Raw genomic sequence first — 18,993 nt, forward strand, 5'->3', positions numbered from 1 at the left:
TTAAAATAATAACGAATATAATACTATATATTTTTAAAATAATTAAATGATATATATTTTTATGTTTAGACTCATATGAGTTTAAAGAAAAAAGGGTAAATGGTCATTTTATTCTCTGACACACCTCATTGTCATAAAGTTCCCTAACTCATGAATAAATATAAAATAGTCTTTGAATGTGCACTTCCATTATCAGTTTAGTTCTGTTGAAAACTTTTGTTAACTGCTGAGATGACAAATGTTTTGTGCTAACAAAGTATACGATGTGTCAGGACTAAACTAAGGGGGATGTATTGGATTAGGATTCTATGAGATTTTAAAAGATTTTTTAATTATGAAAAAGTCTTGTAATATTCAATCAAGACTTTTTGCAACTTAAAAAAGTCTTAGTCGTACTCAATCAAGATTCTTTGTCATTTTAAAAAAGTCTTGAGGTATTCAATCAAGACTTTTCATCAATTAAAAAAAGTCTTGTGGTATTCAAAATCATTCAAATTTCGAAGGATTGTTTAATAAATTGGATTTTGATGGATTTTGTGAGATTTTGTAGTGTAATTTTAACAAGAAAAAGTATTTCATAAAAAGATGAGATTTCTTGAGATTGTTTTTCTTTTAAAAGTTACTTTCTCTTTCTTCTCCTCTCTCTCTCTCTCTCTCTCTCTCCCTATTCTCTCCTTTCTCTCTTCATTTCTCTATCTCTCCATTCTCTCTCTCTCTCTCTCTCTCCCTATTCTCTCCTTTCTCTCTTCGTTTCTCTATCTCTCCATTCTCTCTCTCTCATCTCTCACCCCCCTCCCCCTCTCTCTCTCTCTCTATCTCATAGAAAAATAAAAAATTGTATTGAGAATATTATTATAGAGAGTATGTCGTAATCAATGTTCCGCAAATCGAGTGATAACTCTCCGAGATTAACGAGTTTACGTTTTTAGGTACAAAAATCATGTTAACTCTGAGGTAAACTCGATTTCTGGTACAATCGGAAGGTTTAACGAGTTTGACTGAGTTAACACTCGGTAAACTCGTGTAAACTCGACCAATTTGTAATGGCTCACACAATATATATATATTTGAAATATGTACAATTGAATTTTGTGGGAATAACATTTTTAACAAATAAAAAATGTATATTGAGAATAATGTATTAGAGTGTTTTTTAGTCCCTTAAAATCTTATAAAATCCATAAAATTCTTAAAATTTGAAAATCAATAGTAAAATAATTTTTTATTTGTTTTATTTTTCTTGATTCAAACAAACGCTATAATTTATTTGTTCATTATTTTTATCATTCACGCTTTTAAGTTTGTTCTTTTTCCCCTAAAATTCATTGAATCCTTTGAAATTTTAAAATCACATAAAATCCTTTGAAATCCTTAAAAGTCAGTGTGATAAATCCTTTAAAATCTTGAGTGTACAAAGTCTTTTACATAAAAAATCTTGGCCTAGTGGTTGGCTTGGGATCTTGGAGTTTGCTCCTCCAGAGGTCTCAGGTTCGATTCCCTCTGGTGCCAATTTCGGTGGGCTAAGTCCATACAGAGCTTGCTCTGGCTTTAAACGGGGCCCCCGCAAGTGGGCTGTGGGATTAGTCGATTCTTGAATCGGATACCGAGTTTTAAAAATAAAAATAAAAAAAATCTTTTAAAATCCTAATCCAATACACCCCCTAAAAATAGAAAATCAAAAATCAAATCTCCAATTTAAATCTCAAATCCCTAAATCACGGTTTAATCCCCTAAATCTAATCTAATTCTCTCTTTTATTCAAAATTGAATTTTCTACTGCAAACAATTAGCAGAATACTAAGTAGCAACACAATTAGCAAGTGATGCAGCGTGTACACAAAACTTATTGTCTGGACCATTAAACTAACAGAAAAATATCGGTGTAAGCAGAATGAATATTTTTTAATGCAGTATGCAAGCAGTGGAGCAAAAAGGAAAACTTGTAGCGAGAATAACATGATCACAAACACATTTAGTCTTGATGGAAGGCGAGAAGCAATAAAAACTGTGGCGACTACAGAAGAAACTACAATTCTAAATTGGACAATACTCTAGAAAAAAGAAAAATAGGGAATACAATTAGTCACATGTCCAACTCTATTGAGTTCAAGAAAGTATATAACATGTGCAAGTCACAACTAGACTACTAAAACAAAGAAGAATGAAGTAAGTATTTCTAATTAAGATTTTCTTTTCCTAACCTAATTGCTTCTTGCGCGCCATCCGAATTTCTCGTTTAGTCCCTGTTTGGATTATATAATCAGAACTATTGATTCAATATTTGGAATTATATTATCAAAACAGCCTAAAAATACTGGTTACACCTACAAATTACCTTGGTTCATGTAATTCTTTAATAAACGGTTCAGAAAATATAATTCAAAAAAGAAATGAAAGATACATAAACACTTGGGGAAACTAGACCAAAACTCAAGTCAATTAAAATGCTAAAGGGTACTCAACTTCTGCCTCATTAAAAACCGTATCTCAGAAAAACCCAGTGAGATAAAACCTAAGTAAGGGAAAAAGAGTGCAGAGCAATCCACCAAATCACAAGGAAAAGAGAACCCTAAAGTGATCAACATCAACAAAATCTAAATTCAACAAATCCTAATTTAGTCCTATTTAAAGAATCTAGAATACAAGTGAAAAAATATATAATCTAATAGCCAATAGGGGCCCTTAAAACCACCTCTTGTTGAATGATACTCTCCAAGAAAGCTTCAGAGGATGTCAATTGTTGATTAAGTTCTTCCACATGTTGACTTAAAATGCCTATTTTCAAACGCAACACTTCAACATCCTTGGTAACCTGTTGCTTGGAATCCAATAATTTCTGCAAGGCATCTTGTGATACTTGTATATCAGGGAACAAAGCCCGCCTTTCGACACCATCCAACCAATCCTTATCAAAACCAAAGCTGTGCGCATCTTGTAATAACTCCACAAATTCAGAGTGGCATGACCCCAATCCTTCCAATATACTATGGGTTTTGAGGAATTTCAATAGTTCAGCTAGTAAATTGTAGGCACAACCCTTGTATCTATTACTAAGTGAAGTGTCTTTTAAACGGACAGAAGGATGCTTAACAAAGAAATCAGTCAACAAAGACAAATTTCCGCAATCCAAATGATTCTTGGAGATTAGTTGCTCAAGCTCACTTTTGACAAGCAAATAACTTAAATCTTCTACTTTTAGAGAAGGGTCCTCTGAAATTATGGGAAAGAATAGTTAGGCCTATTTGAAGATAACAAAGTTAATTAAAAATAAATACCAAACAATGAAATACCTTTACAAGGCACCGGAGGAAATTGATATACAACAGAAGATGTGATGCTAGGAGAGGGTTTAGATTTGGAAACTATTATATCATCATCCTTAGAAAATTGTTCCTCAATATTTGAGCTTACTTTCTTGAAAGAATCATGATTTAGAGAACCTGACAACATGTAAAAAAGAATAGAGTTAAAAACCATAAGGATGATGAATTTTGAAGTAACATAAGAATAGAAAAAAAAATATATAATCAAAGCATTTTCACCTTGGTCATTGGTCTCTGTAGTGGAAACGGAAAAAGAAGTCATTTCTATTTGGCTATCACCATCTTCCTACATAGATTCAAATCAACAAATGATATTATCATATTTTAAGTCTTAATATGTACTTAAGTAAGGAAGAGTTGTGTTTTTTAAAATTAAAATTGGGAAAGGAGGATCAACACTTATGACACATTTTCAAACGTCCATGAGGGGATTTGAACCTTGTCCCTTAAAGTTAAAAGGTCAAACTCTTGCCTCTGAGCTCACAACTCACAAATAAAAGAGCTTAATTCGACTACAAAATAATTTCTGAGCTACAGTTTGCCTTAACTTTAGATACAAGACTGAAAAGCAGTAGACTAAACACAAAAATTGCACAAAAACTAGTTTAAAACTTGAATAAAATGAATCCAATTGCATGGAAAATAATGAATAAAAAACATGACAACACTACTTGTTTGAAAAGTTTGTTACATAAGATAAACTCACCTGTGAAGATGTTTTACACTCAGAAGTAACTAACTGGCCTGATGATGAACCTGCTACATCTAACTGAGTTGACGATGTTATTTTCTTGGCATTAGCTGATGTATTTCCTTCTTCAACGTTTATCTCGATACCCTGCTTAAATGTAAAACGATGCTTTAGATTGTAGTATAATTCTATTAAAGTGTCAAAAAGAATACAATCAGAATAGGTGGAAATGGAAATACCTTTTGTTTAGGAACAACTTCATGTGTAATGGTGGCCACAGTTGCTGCTGCTGTTATTTCTGATGTAGGGCCCTCCAGCTAAATGCATTGCATGAAAATGTAAATTAGTTGCAACATGTTTTTAAGCAAACTTTATTTTCTTTGATATTTAATTTTAGCTTTATGTTGTGTTTATGCCTTAAAATCTCATCTATGAATGACGGAAAAGTGTTTTCTTATTGTCTAAGGTAACAAGCATTTAAAGGGGATCAAAAAGCTTGTTACTGGGTGTTCTTCACACATTTCAGGGCTGTGGCTTACGCTAGGCACATGATTTGGCGCACAGGGCCTTGCCTGAGTTGTATGGGTCAGCTCGCAGGAATGCCATAGGTGATTGGAAGCAGTTTTTCATCATCTTTCGAAATCACAGCACTTTATAATTGAATTCACAAAAGTTGATATGCATAATGAGATGGTACTATATTACATTTTCTTCCTGAGAAGGTTTGATGGTAATATCAGTTTCCGCAAGTGTCTGTTGTTGGTTCATCAAGCACTGTCGATCCATTAATTGTTCAGTCATTAACTCCTGTAATAAGAACAGATGCATTAGTGATCTTATAGACCATTGAATAAGTAAGTATTTGGAGAGGAATATCTCTACATTAGTAACATTTTCAACAAATCCATGCTCTACTTTTGGTGTTTCTTTCATTTTTATCTCCATGAAAAGTATCATATTTGATTCAAAGAAATTTTTATCAATAGATTGGTATTCACCTGTGGACAAGTTAACTTGTGTTCTGATGCTTCTTGATCTTCACTCCCAGCAGCAAAATCTTTTGTGGTTTCTGCACTTGGATTTTCATCACCAGCATTGTGGCCTCTGAATAATTCTTCTGGTATTTGTTGATATAGAAAAATATTATAGATTGACGTCATTAGAAATAAGTATTTAGGTAACTCCATGAGCTCTCACATATTAGAAATAATTTTTTAAGAACCATTCTAGTTTATATGCTTCAATTGTTTATATTCATTAACCAACTACTTAATTTTTAAATATTAAAGACATAAAAATGTGTACACTAGAGATAAAATTAATAACTTTACAACATTATAATATATATAACTATTTATGAAAATATTTTTTTTATAAATACAAGACTCTCTAAGAAGTTTTAGATATGTTTATTACTCTTTTTATAAATATAATTTTTTTTTTAACAATAAAAGATAGAATATATTACGACAAAAAGAGACTCCTTAGAAGTACAAGGTGTGCTAGTAAGGGCCTCAAAAGTTTACAAGTTTACAATCGAACAAGTAATCAAGAAGCAACGACAAAACAAATTAGCCGATGCCAAATTAAACAAACAAACGGGCTCGACCACCATAAATGAGAATTTAAACGAACATTAAGATTAGTTGTCTTCATCCACCAAACAAACAAATTAATACTATCAATTTATCTTGAAAGAATAATTAAGCCAAACAATAAAATACCTTCACAAGGCACCGGAAAAAATTGATATAAAACAGGAAATGTGATGTAGGGAAATTGTTCCTTAGGAAGTTGTTCCTCAATATTTAAGCTTACTTTCTTGAAAGAATCATGATTTAGAGAACCTGAACAACATGTGGAAAAGAATAGAGTTAAAAAACAAAAGCGTGATGAATTTTGAAGTAACATAAGAGTAGAAAAAAATATATTCAGAGCATTTTCACCTTGGTCATTGGTCTCTGAAGTGCAAATGGAAAAAGAAGTCATTTCTATTTGGCTATCACCATCATCCTATACAGATTCAAATCAGCAAATGATATTATCATATCTTAAAGTCTTACTATATTTAGCTGTGTATACCTAAGTCAGGAAGAGATTTGTTTTTTAAAAATAAAATTGGGAAAGGAGAAGATTATTATTATTAAAAATATGGGAATTGTTGGATATAGCGAAAAGAAACTCACGAAATTTTCACGACTGTGTATTTAATGCATGGTATCTCTTAAATTAAAAACCATGACATCTGTAATTTGTCGGCCAACGAGAAATGCTATTGGCTAAACTCTGTATCGTGAACAGCTCGGGACAAAATATCTTGCGTTAAATAGCAATGCTTTAATTAAAGTGACACTATTGAGAAATTTTCAAACGCTCGTCAGGGGATTTGAACCTTGTCCCTTAAGGTTACAAGGTCATACCTCAAAAACAAAAGAGCTTAATTTCATTACAAATTGAATAAAAAATAGAAAACGAAATAAGTTGGTTACAAATGGCAAACTCACCTGTGAAGATGTTTTACACTCAGAAGTAACTAACTGGCTTGATGATGAACCTACTGCATCGAAATGAGTTGACGATGTTATTTTCTTGGCATTGGCTGATATATTTCCTTCTTCAGCATTTATATGGATACCCTGCTTTAAATGTAAATTGATGTTTAAGATTGTATAGTATAATTCAATTAAAGTGTCGAAAAGAATGCAATCAAAATAGTGGGAAATGGAAATGCCTTTTGTTTAAGAACAACTACTTGTGTAGGTGGCTTATTCTTTGTTTCTGTAATGGTGGGCACAGTTGCTGCTTCTGTTATTTCTGATGTAGAACCTTCCTGCTAAATGCATAGCATAAAAATGTAAATTAGTTGCATTATATTTTCTTGTAGGTTAAGTAAATTATATTTTCTTTAAAATTTCTTTTTAGGTTCATGTTTTTTTTTGTATGTCTTAAATTCTCATGTATGAAAGATGGAAAAGTGGTTTTTTGTTGTCCAAGGCACAAGGCATGTGAAAGGGGATTTAAAAGCTTGTTTCTGTGGCTTTCTCCAGACGCCGCCTGTACTACAGATCTGTTGCGCTAGGCACATAGGGCCTTGCCCTAGGCGAATGGGACAGCTGGCAGGTTTGCGCTAGGTGCATCAATGGAAGCAGTTTTTCAACATCTTTTAAAATCACAGCACTTTTATATGCACAATGAGATGGTACTATATTACATTATCTTCTTGAGAAGGTTTGATGGTAGTATCAGTTTCTCCAAGTGGATGTTGTTGGTTTATCAAACACTGTTGATCCATTAATTGTTCATTCCTTAACTCCTGTAATAATTAAGAGGAATTTGATGGTAGTAACATTTGGTGTTTGTTTCGTTTTTCTCTGCATAAAAAGTAGCATATTTGAATCAATAGATTGGTGTTGACCTGTGGAGAAGTCAACTGGTGTTCCGATGCTTCTTGAATTTCACTCCCAGCAGCAAAATCTTTAGTTGTTTCTGCACTTGGATTTTCATCACCACCATTGTTGCCTTTGATTAACATCATCAGATAGTAACACATAAGCATGGTAAAAAAAATGAAACTGTTGCCTAAATGTACAGTTGTTTAAATATTAAAGAGTAAAGACAGATAAATGTGTACATTAAAGATAAAATAAATATCTTTACAACATCATAATATATATATATATTTTTTTATTATTCCAGCAGAAATATGTATATTTCAAAAGCAATTAAAATAACATATATTTTTTGAAATCTTTGAAAAAGGATATATATTCATATAGAAAGTGACTGATACATGTATGTGTATTCTAATGGACTTTGTAGCAGTATGCATTTGTAAAACACACACACAGTCATAAATTATGAAAAGCTTCTTGAATATGTAAGAAAAATATTTCATAAAGTGTGTACCTATGCTGAAACTGTCATCGTGGAAGGTGTCGTGGGATGTTTCTGATGTTAGAGAGAATTTTTCACAACGTAGTACAAAACCATATTTAATTGTTTGAAAATGAACTCTCTGGGCATGGCAGAGGCTTGGTAGGTTGACAAATGCTATACGTTCCAGATTTGGAATCTCAACATCACTTTTGGATATTTCTCCAATCTCATCTTTTTTATCACTTTTGAATATTTCTTCTAACTCATTTGCTTCTCTTATTATCATAACCTTTAGCTCAGGAAGCTCTTTACAAATGGAGACTGGAAAGACATATTTCAACTTGTCACATTCTGTTACAATCAATGTTTCTAGCTTTGGAAAGCATGTGTTTGAAGACTGAAAACTTTTACTTTCCAAATCGTCTTCAATGATATGCTTCAACTCTTTGCATTCTTCTACTTCTAGTTTAACCAATTGTGGTAGGCATCTTAAAACAGATGTGGAGAAAACAGATTCCAATTTTTCACATCGAAAGATTTTCATCTTTTTAAGGTTTTTGAGAACAAATGAATATTTGAAACCCACAAAAAGACACCTCATCATAGGCAGATTAACCAACTTAATGTCTTCCAAACTTAAGTTCATTTGTTGTCCGTTTTCTTCATTGCGACTCAATTCCTATTTATGAAATGTATGTATACAGTTATTATTTATTGGCAACTAAGTACAACACTTTCACTTGTAATTGATAAATACTTTAATGATTACATAATTAATATGTACTGTATAATAGAAGATTAATTGCACAAGGTACCCAAAATATAAATATAAAATGCATAACGTCAATCAAAAAATATTACCAAAATAGAAAACTGATAAAAAAAAAAGAAAATGTTATTTTCACTCTACTTTCTCAATGTCAAATCTATTTTTTGAAACATATCATTTGACATTTTTTACTATTTTTAGGCTTTTTCTTTTCTTACGTACTAAAATTGAAATTGTTAATTTATGTCACAAACAACAAAGATATGTGGAAAGAGGGATACCTTGATGAAATCACCACTACTAGCTACCTGCGGGCATCCAAATATGTATTCCAATTGGAGACAATTTTGAATGAAGAGACATTTCAATTGTGGGAAGACATTAGCAAGTTTATTGCCACCAGTGCTGTTTATATGTCCAGTGTCTATTATTATTTGCTTCAATTCATCACATTTCTCAATTGTGAAGGTTTCCAACATTCTTAAAGCACTAGATACGATAAATACAGATTTCATCTTCGGAACATTAGAGATTTTAATCTCTTCAAGATATTGAGCACTGTTCAATATGTCAAGGCAATATGAATTTGATTCCTGCAATGTAATTATATAATCCCAATGAAAAGAAACTTAAAATCAAACCAAAAAAAATTAAAGAAAGTGCGAATATATATGATTTTTTTCTTATGTGTCACTCCTAATTAATGATGGGCTTAAATCATCTATAATTAATTTCTTAGACACTTCAAAACGTATTCAACTTCTAGTGGCATTGATACACATAAAAGTATACAATATTTTAAGATGACAACGACATTATCCATCAACAGAAGTGGGATTTATATTGATTTTGATTGATGCTAACTCAGCATGTCATATTACAATTTCATAATTACTTGGTTACAATTGGTGCATGATATGCTATTGTATAAATCCTAATAGTAAGTAATCTTCAGGTTTGTGATCATGTTTTATATGCACAAATGCTATAATAAATATATAAGATACAAGCTATCTATCAAAAGAGAAAGTGAAAAAAGAAGAGAGGGTTACCAATGAGATTGAGCACTCTTGCGGTTGATCCTCAAAAACCAATGGGATTTTCGTACTCCTCGCTTTGTATCTATAACAACACATAGAGAATGTATTGCTTTTGATAGGGTCCAGTTGTGTTTGTGGCTTAGAACCATCTTTGGAATTGGATGAAGCTTTGGGTGGAAATATGTCAATGAAATTTGGCAAATCTTCAATCTTCACCGTTTTTAGTGAAGGGAGATTGACATCTTGGTGCTGGCAAAATATGTGTTTCAGCTTATGACAACAACAAATTTCAATAAATTCTAAGGACAGAAGGTCTTGAGCAGAGAGAATTGGAAGTATAAATTGTAATTGGTGACATCTCTCAATATAAAGAACTTTCAACTTTGGAAACAATGAGTAGCAACTCTTGTTATCATTATAACCATCTGCTAGTTCTTCAATTGTGATTATGTTTTCCAATTTCTCACAATCAATTATTTCCAATTCCTCCAACAGCGGCAAGCTTTGAGAAGTGGACAGTTCAAAAACAGAAACCAATCTTGAGCATGATATTAGTGTCACGGTCTTTAGATTGCTGAGATTTAGGCTGCATTTAAACAAGCTTTGCAAATTTTTACACTCGTTCACATATAGCTCCTCTAAATTGTTCATTGAGTCAAAGGAGATGGGACCATTGCATAATTCTTCCAAAGCTTCCATTCTCTTAAGCTTTAGTACAACCAACTTGGAGAAAACAATTGGTACTTGAGAATTAATATGTTTAGTGTCTACAAGGCACTGTAGTTGTGAAATTTCTCCCAAACAAAGCTCAATTAGATCATTCATACCTTCATCTATAGGAACAATCTCTGGCATGAGATTTATCCATCCCTGAATTCTTATCAGATGAAGATAATCTGATGTTTTCATCACATACTTATATGTTGCTTCTGATAAATGATTTCTTTTTAAAGCCACACCTTTTGTTTTTGGCCAATTCCAATTATCATAATTATCCATGAGAAAATACCTTTCCAATGTAGGTAAGGTTATTTCCTGACAAAAATCATTGAAACTGTGACAGAAGTACAATTCTTCCAATGATGGGCATCTCTGGATAACTTCAAATGGATTATTGCTTATAATTCCACAATCTGTCAAGTCCAACAGTCTAAGTTTCTTCAACATTGCAATTTCAGGGGAAAATTCATCAATTTTACAATAAAGCAATTCAAGAGATTCAAGACTTTGCAGGGTTCCCAAAACAGAGATGTCACCCAAACAAACATTTTCAACTGATAGAGAACGAATGTTGATCAATAACTGAATTGATTTTGGTAATGATAGGTGGGTATTTGATAGTTTCAAAATTCGAAGCCCTACCATATTTTCAAAGAGTGAAGTGGGGACATCCTCAGAATCATCCATGGACGTGTTTGCAATTAGAATCTCAAGCTTAGAGCCATCAAACCCAGAGGAATATAAATCCATTAGATTTCCTTGGAAGAACAAATATTTGATATTCTTACTCCTATCAACCAATGACTTTTGATTTTTTTCAAATGAATTTACTACTAGAATCTCTTCGTTAGCTATCCAATGGGCTACTTCCCGAACCAAGTCATGCATCTTCACATCTCCTTTCTTTGTTTCCAACAGTAAACATGAATGTAGGAGTTTATTTTTTGCTGCAATTGCTTGACTTCGAGCATCATTGTATTTGTCATAACCTTCCCCAAAAAGGTTGACTCCTATACCAAGCCTAGTTAGAAGTTCAACAGAAATCTCTTCATCTTCAGGGAATGCAGAACATAAGAGGAACAATCTCTTTGCTTTTTCATCCTTCAGATTATCATAGCTAAACTTCAAACATTTTAAAACGTCAACCAAATCTTCTTCAACATTGCCCATGGACACAGGCTTCTTTAAGCAATTCAAGGCAACATCCCACTCTTCACGACTTTTTTTTCCCTTCAAACTTCTGGCAATAATAGCAATTGCAACTGGTAATCTTTTGCATAAAGTTGTGATTTCATGTACCTTACCGAGAATACTTTTGGAGGAAATATTGCTTAGATCGGCATACATTTTGAACATGATCAATGCTTCTTCTTCAGTTAAGAGCTCCAGTTGAATTGTCTTTCCACATCCCATTTGTTCGCATACCCTCAATTCGCGTGTGGTTACAAGAACTTTGCATCCTTTATGATTATCACTATTTGGAAGCCCTATGTCATCAAAATTGAGATTTTCCCACACATCATCCAAGATCACAAGAATTTTATCACCATCTGTTAATCTGCTCCACAACCTTTTAGGTCGATCCGATTCATTTATGTCTCCCCATTCCAATCCTAAGGATCCGGCAATATCATTTTGAATCTTTTTTATCTCAAGATTAAATGACACTGTCGTATCGATAACATATTTGAAATGCTCCAATGTCCTAAGTTGTTTACCTACTTCTTTTGCCAATGTAGTTTTTCCAGCACCCCCCATCCCATGCAATCCAACCATATAGTTACTGTCATCTTTTATTGCATCCAAAAGCTCTACGTATTTCAACTCTCTGCTTTTAAATGAAATGTAATACTGAGAAGAATATCGCTCAGCACCGGGTAGACAACGAGTGATTTCAATATTTTCAAATTTTTCTCCCTTTTCCATTAGATTTTTAATCTCTTTTGTCTTGGTTGCCAACTCCTCTCCCCTTTTATATCTCCAAATACAATCAGGGAAAAATCCAAAACAATATCTCTGTTTTGTCTCAATCTTCTCTTGAATGAGCTTGTCAGCCTGTTTTTCCCAAAATTCAGCATTAGATTGAATATCTTTACCTTTTTCGGTTGCCACTTTAAAATGTTGCCTCATAGTTGCTCTTTCTGCTTCCAACTTATTCTTTTCTTCATTCAATTCTTTAACAATGCATGTGAAGCAAAATAAATAGCGTGATTTTTCTATTGCCTTGTTTAACAATTTCTCCACAAGAGTCTTCCTAACATCAGTTATGCAACCCTCCATCTAAATCAAGTTCAAGATGATAAAGTTAGAAATACAAAACTTATATTTAAATAGACATTACTACTTCCATTCCTAAATGTAAGACCTTTGTCTTTCAAAAAAAAAATTTGAAGAATTTTCTTCCAAATAATTTTTTTATCAGTATACTCTTATTTATGTTACAAATTTTTCTACAATATGTAACAAATATTCTTTGAAAACATTAATCAATTCTCTCTCCTAAAATGTAAACTTATAAGACAATAACAATTTTCAACATACAACAATCATTTTTTTTAATTCTTGTGTTTTTCTCAAATGAGTAATATATTTAAAGGGAGGATGTAGTTCTCAAAAGAGTCCTTATAAAATGTAAATAAAGAAGAAAAGTGAATAATTTTTTTGCAAAACTGAAATTAAAAAGTTGTGAAGGAAGATAACATATTTAATCTATGTTATCTTCCTTCACCCATACCATATATAACCTCAGCTCTACACCATATCTATTTTCTTATTTGGTTTCATGTTTAGAGTGGGTCTAACATGAATCTTTTAAAATTTTAAAATGGTTAAATATTGGACCTTTACTATCTTTTTGTAAATATAAATATTATAATAATTTTTTTTTGAGGAAATAAATATTATAATAATTAAAAATATAAACAAAAACAAAATTAATACTTTATTAAAATTTACTTAAAAAATAGATATAATCGTTGAACCAAACATGACAATATTTGTATTTTTATCTATCCATCTATTATATTTATTAAATAATACCCCCAACTTTGGAATTTTTTTTTTTGAGGGAACTAGAGTTGGTATGACAATGTTTGTATTTTTATCTATCTATATATTAAATAAATTTTTATTTATATTTAAAACACCGTTAAATATATGCACCGCACTCTGATAATTTTATATGCTTATATATGCAGAAGAAAGTTTTTATGTACAGATATGTGATAGCTGATAAGATAAAATTTTGAAATCTTGTGACTATTTTCAAAATATTATAATGCTTCTATTAAATATTTTTTTATTTTAATATACAAAATATCTTTGAATGTTTGTACCGAACTCATTGCAGGTTTTATGTGCTTATATATCAAAAATCAAATTATATATATATAAAGATATGAGAAAGTTGATATGCATAAATTTTGAAAACTAATGATGATTTTAAAAATATCAACATTAATTTGTCAAAAAAATATCAACATTAGTGATTATATTGATTGTTTTATATTGAAATTAGTGAGATTAAGAGATTAAAAAAAACAGATGTGAATAAACTATTTTGCTATATTTTTTTTTTAGGGGACTACTTTGCTATACTTATGGCATAAAAGAGTTTTTTTCCTATACTTATGGCAAATTTGATAATAACGAGAATAAAGAGGAAACAAATTAGTTTTATAGTTTACAAAATGATCATTAGGCACATAAAATCAAGAACTCATGAGTTTAAAAAGGCCAATTTTGAAAATTTAATGGAATACAATTTTTATATATTGTTAGTATATATATGTTATAAAATAGAATAAGTTACACTTCATAGTTATTCGTAATTATGATGATAAAGCCAAAAAAAAATTAAAAAAGAAAATTAGTTTTATATTTGCAAAATTACCATCAGGCATATAAAATTGAGAAGATAATGATTTTCAAAAAGGACAATTATGAAAATTTGTTAGAGTACAATTTTTATACTCCCTCCGTCCATCAATAATCGGGCTAAACGGGCGCGGCTCGTTTGGACGGTCCATGTATGTAAGCTCTTTTTGCATTTTTTACATTTCTTAAGAAAAGTTGTCAGTGTAATTAATGTGTTTGTTTTGTGTGTTAATATTATCAAATTGTCCTTTGTTTGTATGTGTATTAAACTTGACTTTTCATATTTCAAGATAAGTTAGGTAATCAAGCAATCATTCCCCTGACAATATACTCTCTGACTTGCTGATAAAGACGGTGCAATTTCCTAATAACACGTTACTTAGTTTTAAAATAAGTAGTACACCCCTCGGTTTGCATTTTAGATTCATTCAATTAATGATGTATATGGTCTTTATTATAGACCACATACATCATTTAATGAATAAATCTAAAATGCAAAATTTTCCCTATAATAGTGACCGGAGGGTGTATGGTTTAAGATTTTTAGACATACATTAAGAAATGTAACAATTTTATTAAACTAACTTTATTTACTATTGATGTAATGTTTGAAAATAGTGTACATTCAATAAATTAGAGGGTACAATTGAAAGTAAAATAATATTTTTACATTGAAAACTGTCAGTGACATTTATTTTAAAACAATTATCATCAATTAATATATATGTATGTAAATTATAACTAGAAAGTTAGTAGGTTGTGTCTTAAGCCCTTCTCTTTATTTTCAATTTTCATCGAGTAAATTATCACATTGGTCACTGTCTTTATACCAAATTCTCAAATTGGTCCATGACTCTATTAATAACACAAAATGGTATCTGTCTTTGTCAAATGTTTCTTAGATTGGTCCATGACTCTATTAGTTGTTTTGTATTTTAAATCATTAATGTACCAAATAAGATCCAAAAAAACACTCTCTCATTAACCACTAAATAATATCCAAAAGACATTGAGTCATTACCACTCAAAATACCAAACAATTATTAGAGTTAGGGACCAATCTAAAAAATGTTTGACAAAAACATAAATCATTTTAAGTTATTAATAAAAGTCAGAACCAATTTAATGATTTACTCAATTTTCTATCATATAGATTCCTATTATATATAGATAGATAGATTTCTTGTGTAAGTTATCGAGTATCAAGTATTACTTATTACTTCAACATGAAATATGATTGCTTGATTACCTCGCTTCTGGTACACAACAAAGAATCTTCTCCCTTCTCAAATCAGCAGCGTCCAGCATATGTTCTACAAGAACATAAAAGTTGAAAAAGTGATCGATATGAAATGCACTACTTTATGGATCTTTCTATCTCCAATTGCAAGCAGAAGCCTGAAAGAAAAAAAAAATTAATGCTAGTGATATAATAAAGGATAACAATTAATGCTAGTTAGTTGTTGAACTGGTTTAGGCATTTACCATTAGCTTAGAAATTACATTAAAGGAGAGGGTGTATTATATATATTTACGAGAGGGTGTATATGTTTAAACAAATCTTCCTGATAGTAAGGGAATTTTTTACTATCTTTGTGTTGAATATGGGAATTACTGTTGAGGGGATTTGTCCTGGTTATACAACACTCACTTGGCCCAGTTTGGATTGGCTTATTTTGAGCTTATGTGGGTTTATCTATTCCCATGAGCCTTTTTAAAGGTGTTTGGATAAATAAATAAAAATAGCTTATCATAGTTTCATAAGCTGCTTATGTCATATTTCAATAAGCCTAAATTTTCAGCTTATCCTCCGGCTTAACAAGTAGCTTATGAATTTACGTAACATTCTTCGATTCTCTCTAGGTCTACTTTTTCAAAACATATATTTAAATTATGCATTTGGTTTAGGTTTTTGACTAGATACATACATTATTCAATGTATCTAAAAAGTCATCTTTCTCTTGTAAATAGGACCGGAGGGAGTACTATTTTTTTTAAGGAAGTTTTTTATTATTTTTTTTGTTACGTAACAAAATGAAACTGAATAAAAAAAAAAACAAACTTAAATTAATATTTTTTTAAGGACGAATATTGATTATACTATATATATTTATAATTAATATATTATAATATTGTTTTTTTACATCTTGATTAATTTTATCTAAAAAAGTCTTGATAATTGTGGCTCGATTCTCTAATTTTTTTTGTTAAATTAAAAATATTTAAAATTACGATAATTGCTTATGTAATATAATGTACATCCAAACACTTCAATTTATGTAAGTACTTTTTAGTGCATATATTCAAACATAAATAGTTTATCAAGTATAAGAGCTTATGATGTAAGCTCTAATGTTATAAGCCCTAATGTTATAAGCATCTACATAAGTTGTTTATCTAAACGAGACCTAAATTAAAATGTTTGCAATTTTATAGGGATTAAAAACATGTTTAACTTTTTTTATGAAAAAATAATTCTTATTATAAAATACGATTGAATGATTACCTCGCTACTGGTACACAGAGAATCTTTCCCTTTCTCAATTCAGCAATCAGCAGTAGTTGAATCAGAATCCATGTTCTACAAGAACACAAAAGTTGAAAATGTGATCGAAATGAAATGCAACTACTTTGAGTTAATGATTGCTTGATTACCTCTGGTTTTGGAAACGTTTAGCCAATTGCTTGAAATACAACAATGAATCTTTCTTTCTTTCTCCAATTGCAAACAGAAGACTGATCGATAGAAACAATCTATGCTTTAGAGAAAGCCAACTGTGAATTTAACAAACAGTGCTTTCTTTTCTACACTCCATTGATTTTTTTGACTCATACACCACTCAACTGAATTTCTTTTGTATACAGTCTGCACCTTTTTCTTTATCACTTTTTAATCATATCATGTGCCACGCAAACCATAATCTTTAATTATGGCCGACCATCACTTTAATAAAGGAAATAATAATGCTGCATATAACGAACAGTGTATTTCACTCACATAACACCACCATCATCATGATTACCGTGAAATTCGGGATTAAATTTTTTAATTTGAAATTTTTTTGTATTCAAAATTGTAGTATTTGCATGGTTATGTCGTTTAGAAGCAATCTAATGCGCCAAATGCATGTTTCATCCAAAACAGTCAAGTCTGTCGCTGTGCTGATACAGTTTGGATTATATTATCCGGAATGTTTTTACACATTCTATTCATCCTAAATGTTGACTTGTTACGGGGTGTTTGACACATTTCGGATTATATAATCCTAAACTATCTAAATCCTTTCCGGATTTTATAATCCGAACTCATCCAATGCACTTTAACATCAAGATCCTTCAGGGTGCTCCAAGTTACAAAAAGCTCGAAAATTTTCGGATTATATAATTCAAAAGAAGTTCTGATTGTATAATTCGGATCAAAGATATTTTTGAAAGATAAAAAATAGGGCGCGCGAGAAACAAGTAGGGTGGAAAAAGTAATAGTCTAGATAAAAAGTTATAGATTACATTAGTTCCAAACAATAAGTCTCTTTGTCAATTTCACCCTACTTAAGCAATGTAGTTAATTATGTAGGGGAAGACGAAATTATGAATTACTTTATAAACTATCATTAATGTATGGGAAAACACAAGAAAAATGAGTTTAAATTGTGTTTACCATCTATTTTTATTTTCAAGTCCTTTATCAAAGAGTTTTTTTTCTTTTATTTAATTATAAATTTTTATTAAAAGATAATTAATTGAAGAAAATACATAAGAACTAACTATAAGTAAAAACAGAAGGAAATGGATAAGGACACATATATTTTAATACTAGTTGATAACACATGTTGTTATCTATAGTCCTTTCTTTACAAAGAATGTTTGCTTTCTTATTTTGAAGGGCATAAACCAAGTATTCTTCAATTTGCCTCTTAGAACATCATGAGTGTTTTTTCTTCTACCTCTCTAGGCTACACACTAGAATTCATTTAGTCATCTCCATAACATTTGAAAAATGCCTTGTTGAAGAACCAAGGTTTTTTTTTTTTTTTTTTTTTTTTTTTTTTTATCTCTTCGGACTACATTTTAACAATAATGTTTATGGTCACTAGTAGGCTAAATTAGATGCGTGTTTGTATCTGAGCATGATACAAAGTCAAGTTTGGGAGTTTAACTCAAATAGAGATGATCTTAGAACTCAAATTATATATCAATTCAAATATATGAAAACTCTTTCGAGAGAGAGGATTTTCAATTGAGCTTTATCATTGAACATTCTCTTTTCACTTTTCCGTGGATGATCAACAAAACCATCTCATGGGGACTTCTATCAAAATCAAGCGGTGAAGATAAATCTAAATTTCCAACTGGTAAATCAAAATCATGGAGTGAGAGGACACATTAATTGCTTGACTTGATTATTTACTGGTAGAGGAATGTTGTACTTTATTTCATTGTTGAGAATAAGGTATAGATCTATCAGATATAGTTCGTTTACACATTTTGATTTTGATTCTTAATTTTTTTTGACAAGACGCACACACCAAAAGATTCAAACAAACATTTAATAATTTTAATATAATACAATGATAGACTTAAAAATCCTTCAACTTACACTTTGTTTTTAGGCCTCCAAATGTGTTTGGCTGGCCCTCAGTTGAGTTGATACACTAGAAATTAAAAGTGACAAATTTTTAGAACAAATATTATTTTGTT

The 18,993-nt window shown here is 30.8% G+C and overlaps 1 protein-coding gene across 7 annotated transcripts; it reads right to left on the reverse strand.

The window, feature by feature from the left end:
• Positions 1-2,318: 2,318 nt before the first annotated feature.
• Positions 2,319-17,168, reverse strand: LOC25490940 (probable disease resistance protein At4g27220). Of its 7 annotated transcripts, none has more exons than XM_024779840.2 (18): positions 16,951-17,157; positions 16,802-16,876; positions 15,545-15,693; positions 9,712-12,699; positions 8,941-9,252; positions 7,921-8,569; positions 7,430-7,533; positions 6,767-6,844; positions 6,519-6,650; positions 5,961-6,027; positions 5,739-5,861; positions 5,013-5,131; positions 4,720-4,821; positions 4,254-4,331; positions 4,030-4,161; positions 3,543-3,609; positions 3,291-3,440; positions 2,319-3,210 (listed from the first exon to the last, which is right to left on the reverse strand). In XM_024779840.2, the coding sequence occupies exons 4-18, from the start codon at positions 12,697-12,699 to the stop codon at positions 2,663-2,665; spliced, it is 5,649 nt and encodes a 1,882-aa protein (XP_024635608.2). In that variant the 5' UTR covers positions 15,545-15,693; positions 16,802-16,876; positions 16,951-17,157; the 3' UTR covers positions 2,319-2,662. The 7 variants fall into 7 exon arrangements, 6 of the variants coding, with proteins under 6 accessions (XP_024635608.2, XP_013460308.2, XP_024635607.2 ...); XM_013604854.3 differs by having other exon boundaries at positions 6,746-6,844; XM_024779839.2 differs by having other exon boundaries at positions 6,767-6,847.
• Positions 17,169-18,993: the final 1,825 nt, after the last annotated feature.

Source organism: Medicago truncatula, chromosome 3 (assembly GCF_003473485.1).
Source record: "Medicago truncatula cultivar Jemalong A17 chromosome 3, MtrunA17r5.0-ANR, whole genome shotgun sequence".
Taxonomy (NCBI): Eukaryota; Viridiplantae; Streptophyta; class Magnoliopsida; order Fabales; family Fabaceae; genus Medicago; species Medicago truncatula.

Excerpts from the sequence above, each read along its gene's own strand:
- LOC25490940 (XM_024779838.2), bottom strand. The coding sequence starts at position 12,699 with ATGGAGGGTTGCATAACTGATGTTAGGAAGACTCTTGTGGAGAAATTG. Across the intron at positions 8,570-8,940 it reads GTAGTGGTGATTTCATCAAG|GAATTGAGTCGCAATGAAGA; the intron begins GTATCCCTCTTT and ends TTTCATAAATAG. Across the intron at positions 7,534-7,920 it reads CGATGACAGTTTCAGCATAG|GCAACAATGGTGGTGATGAA; the intron begins GTACACACTTTA and ends TGTTAATCAAAG.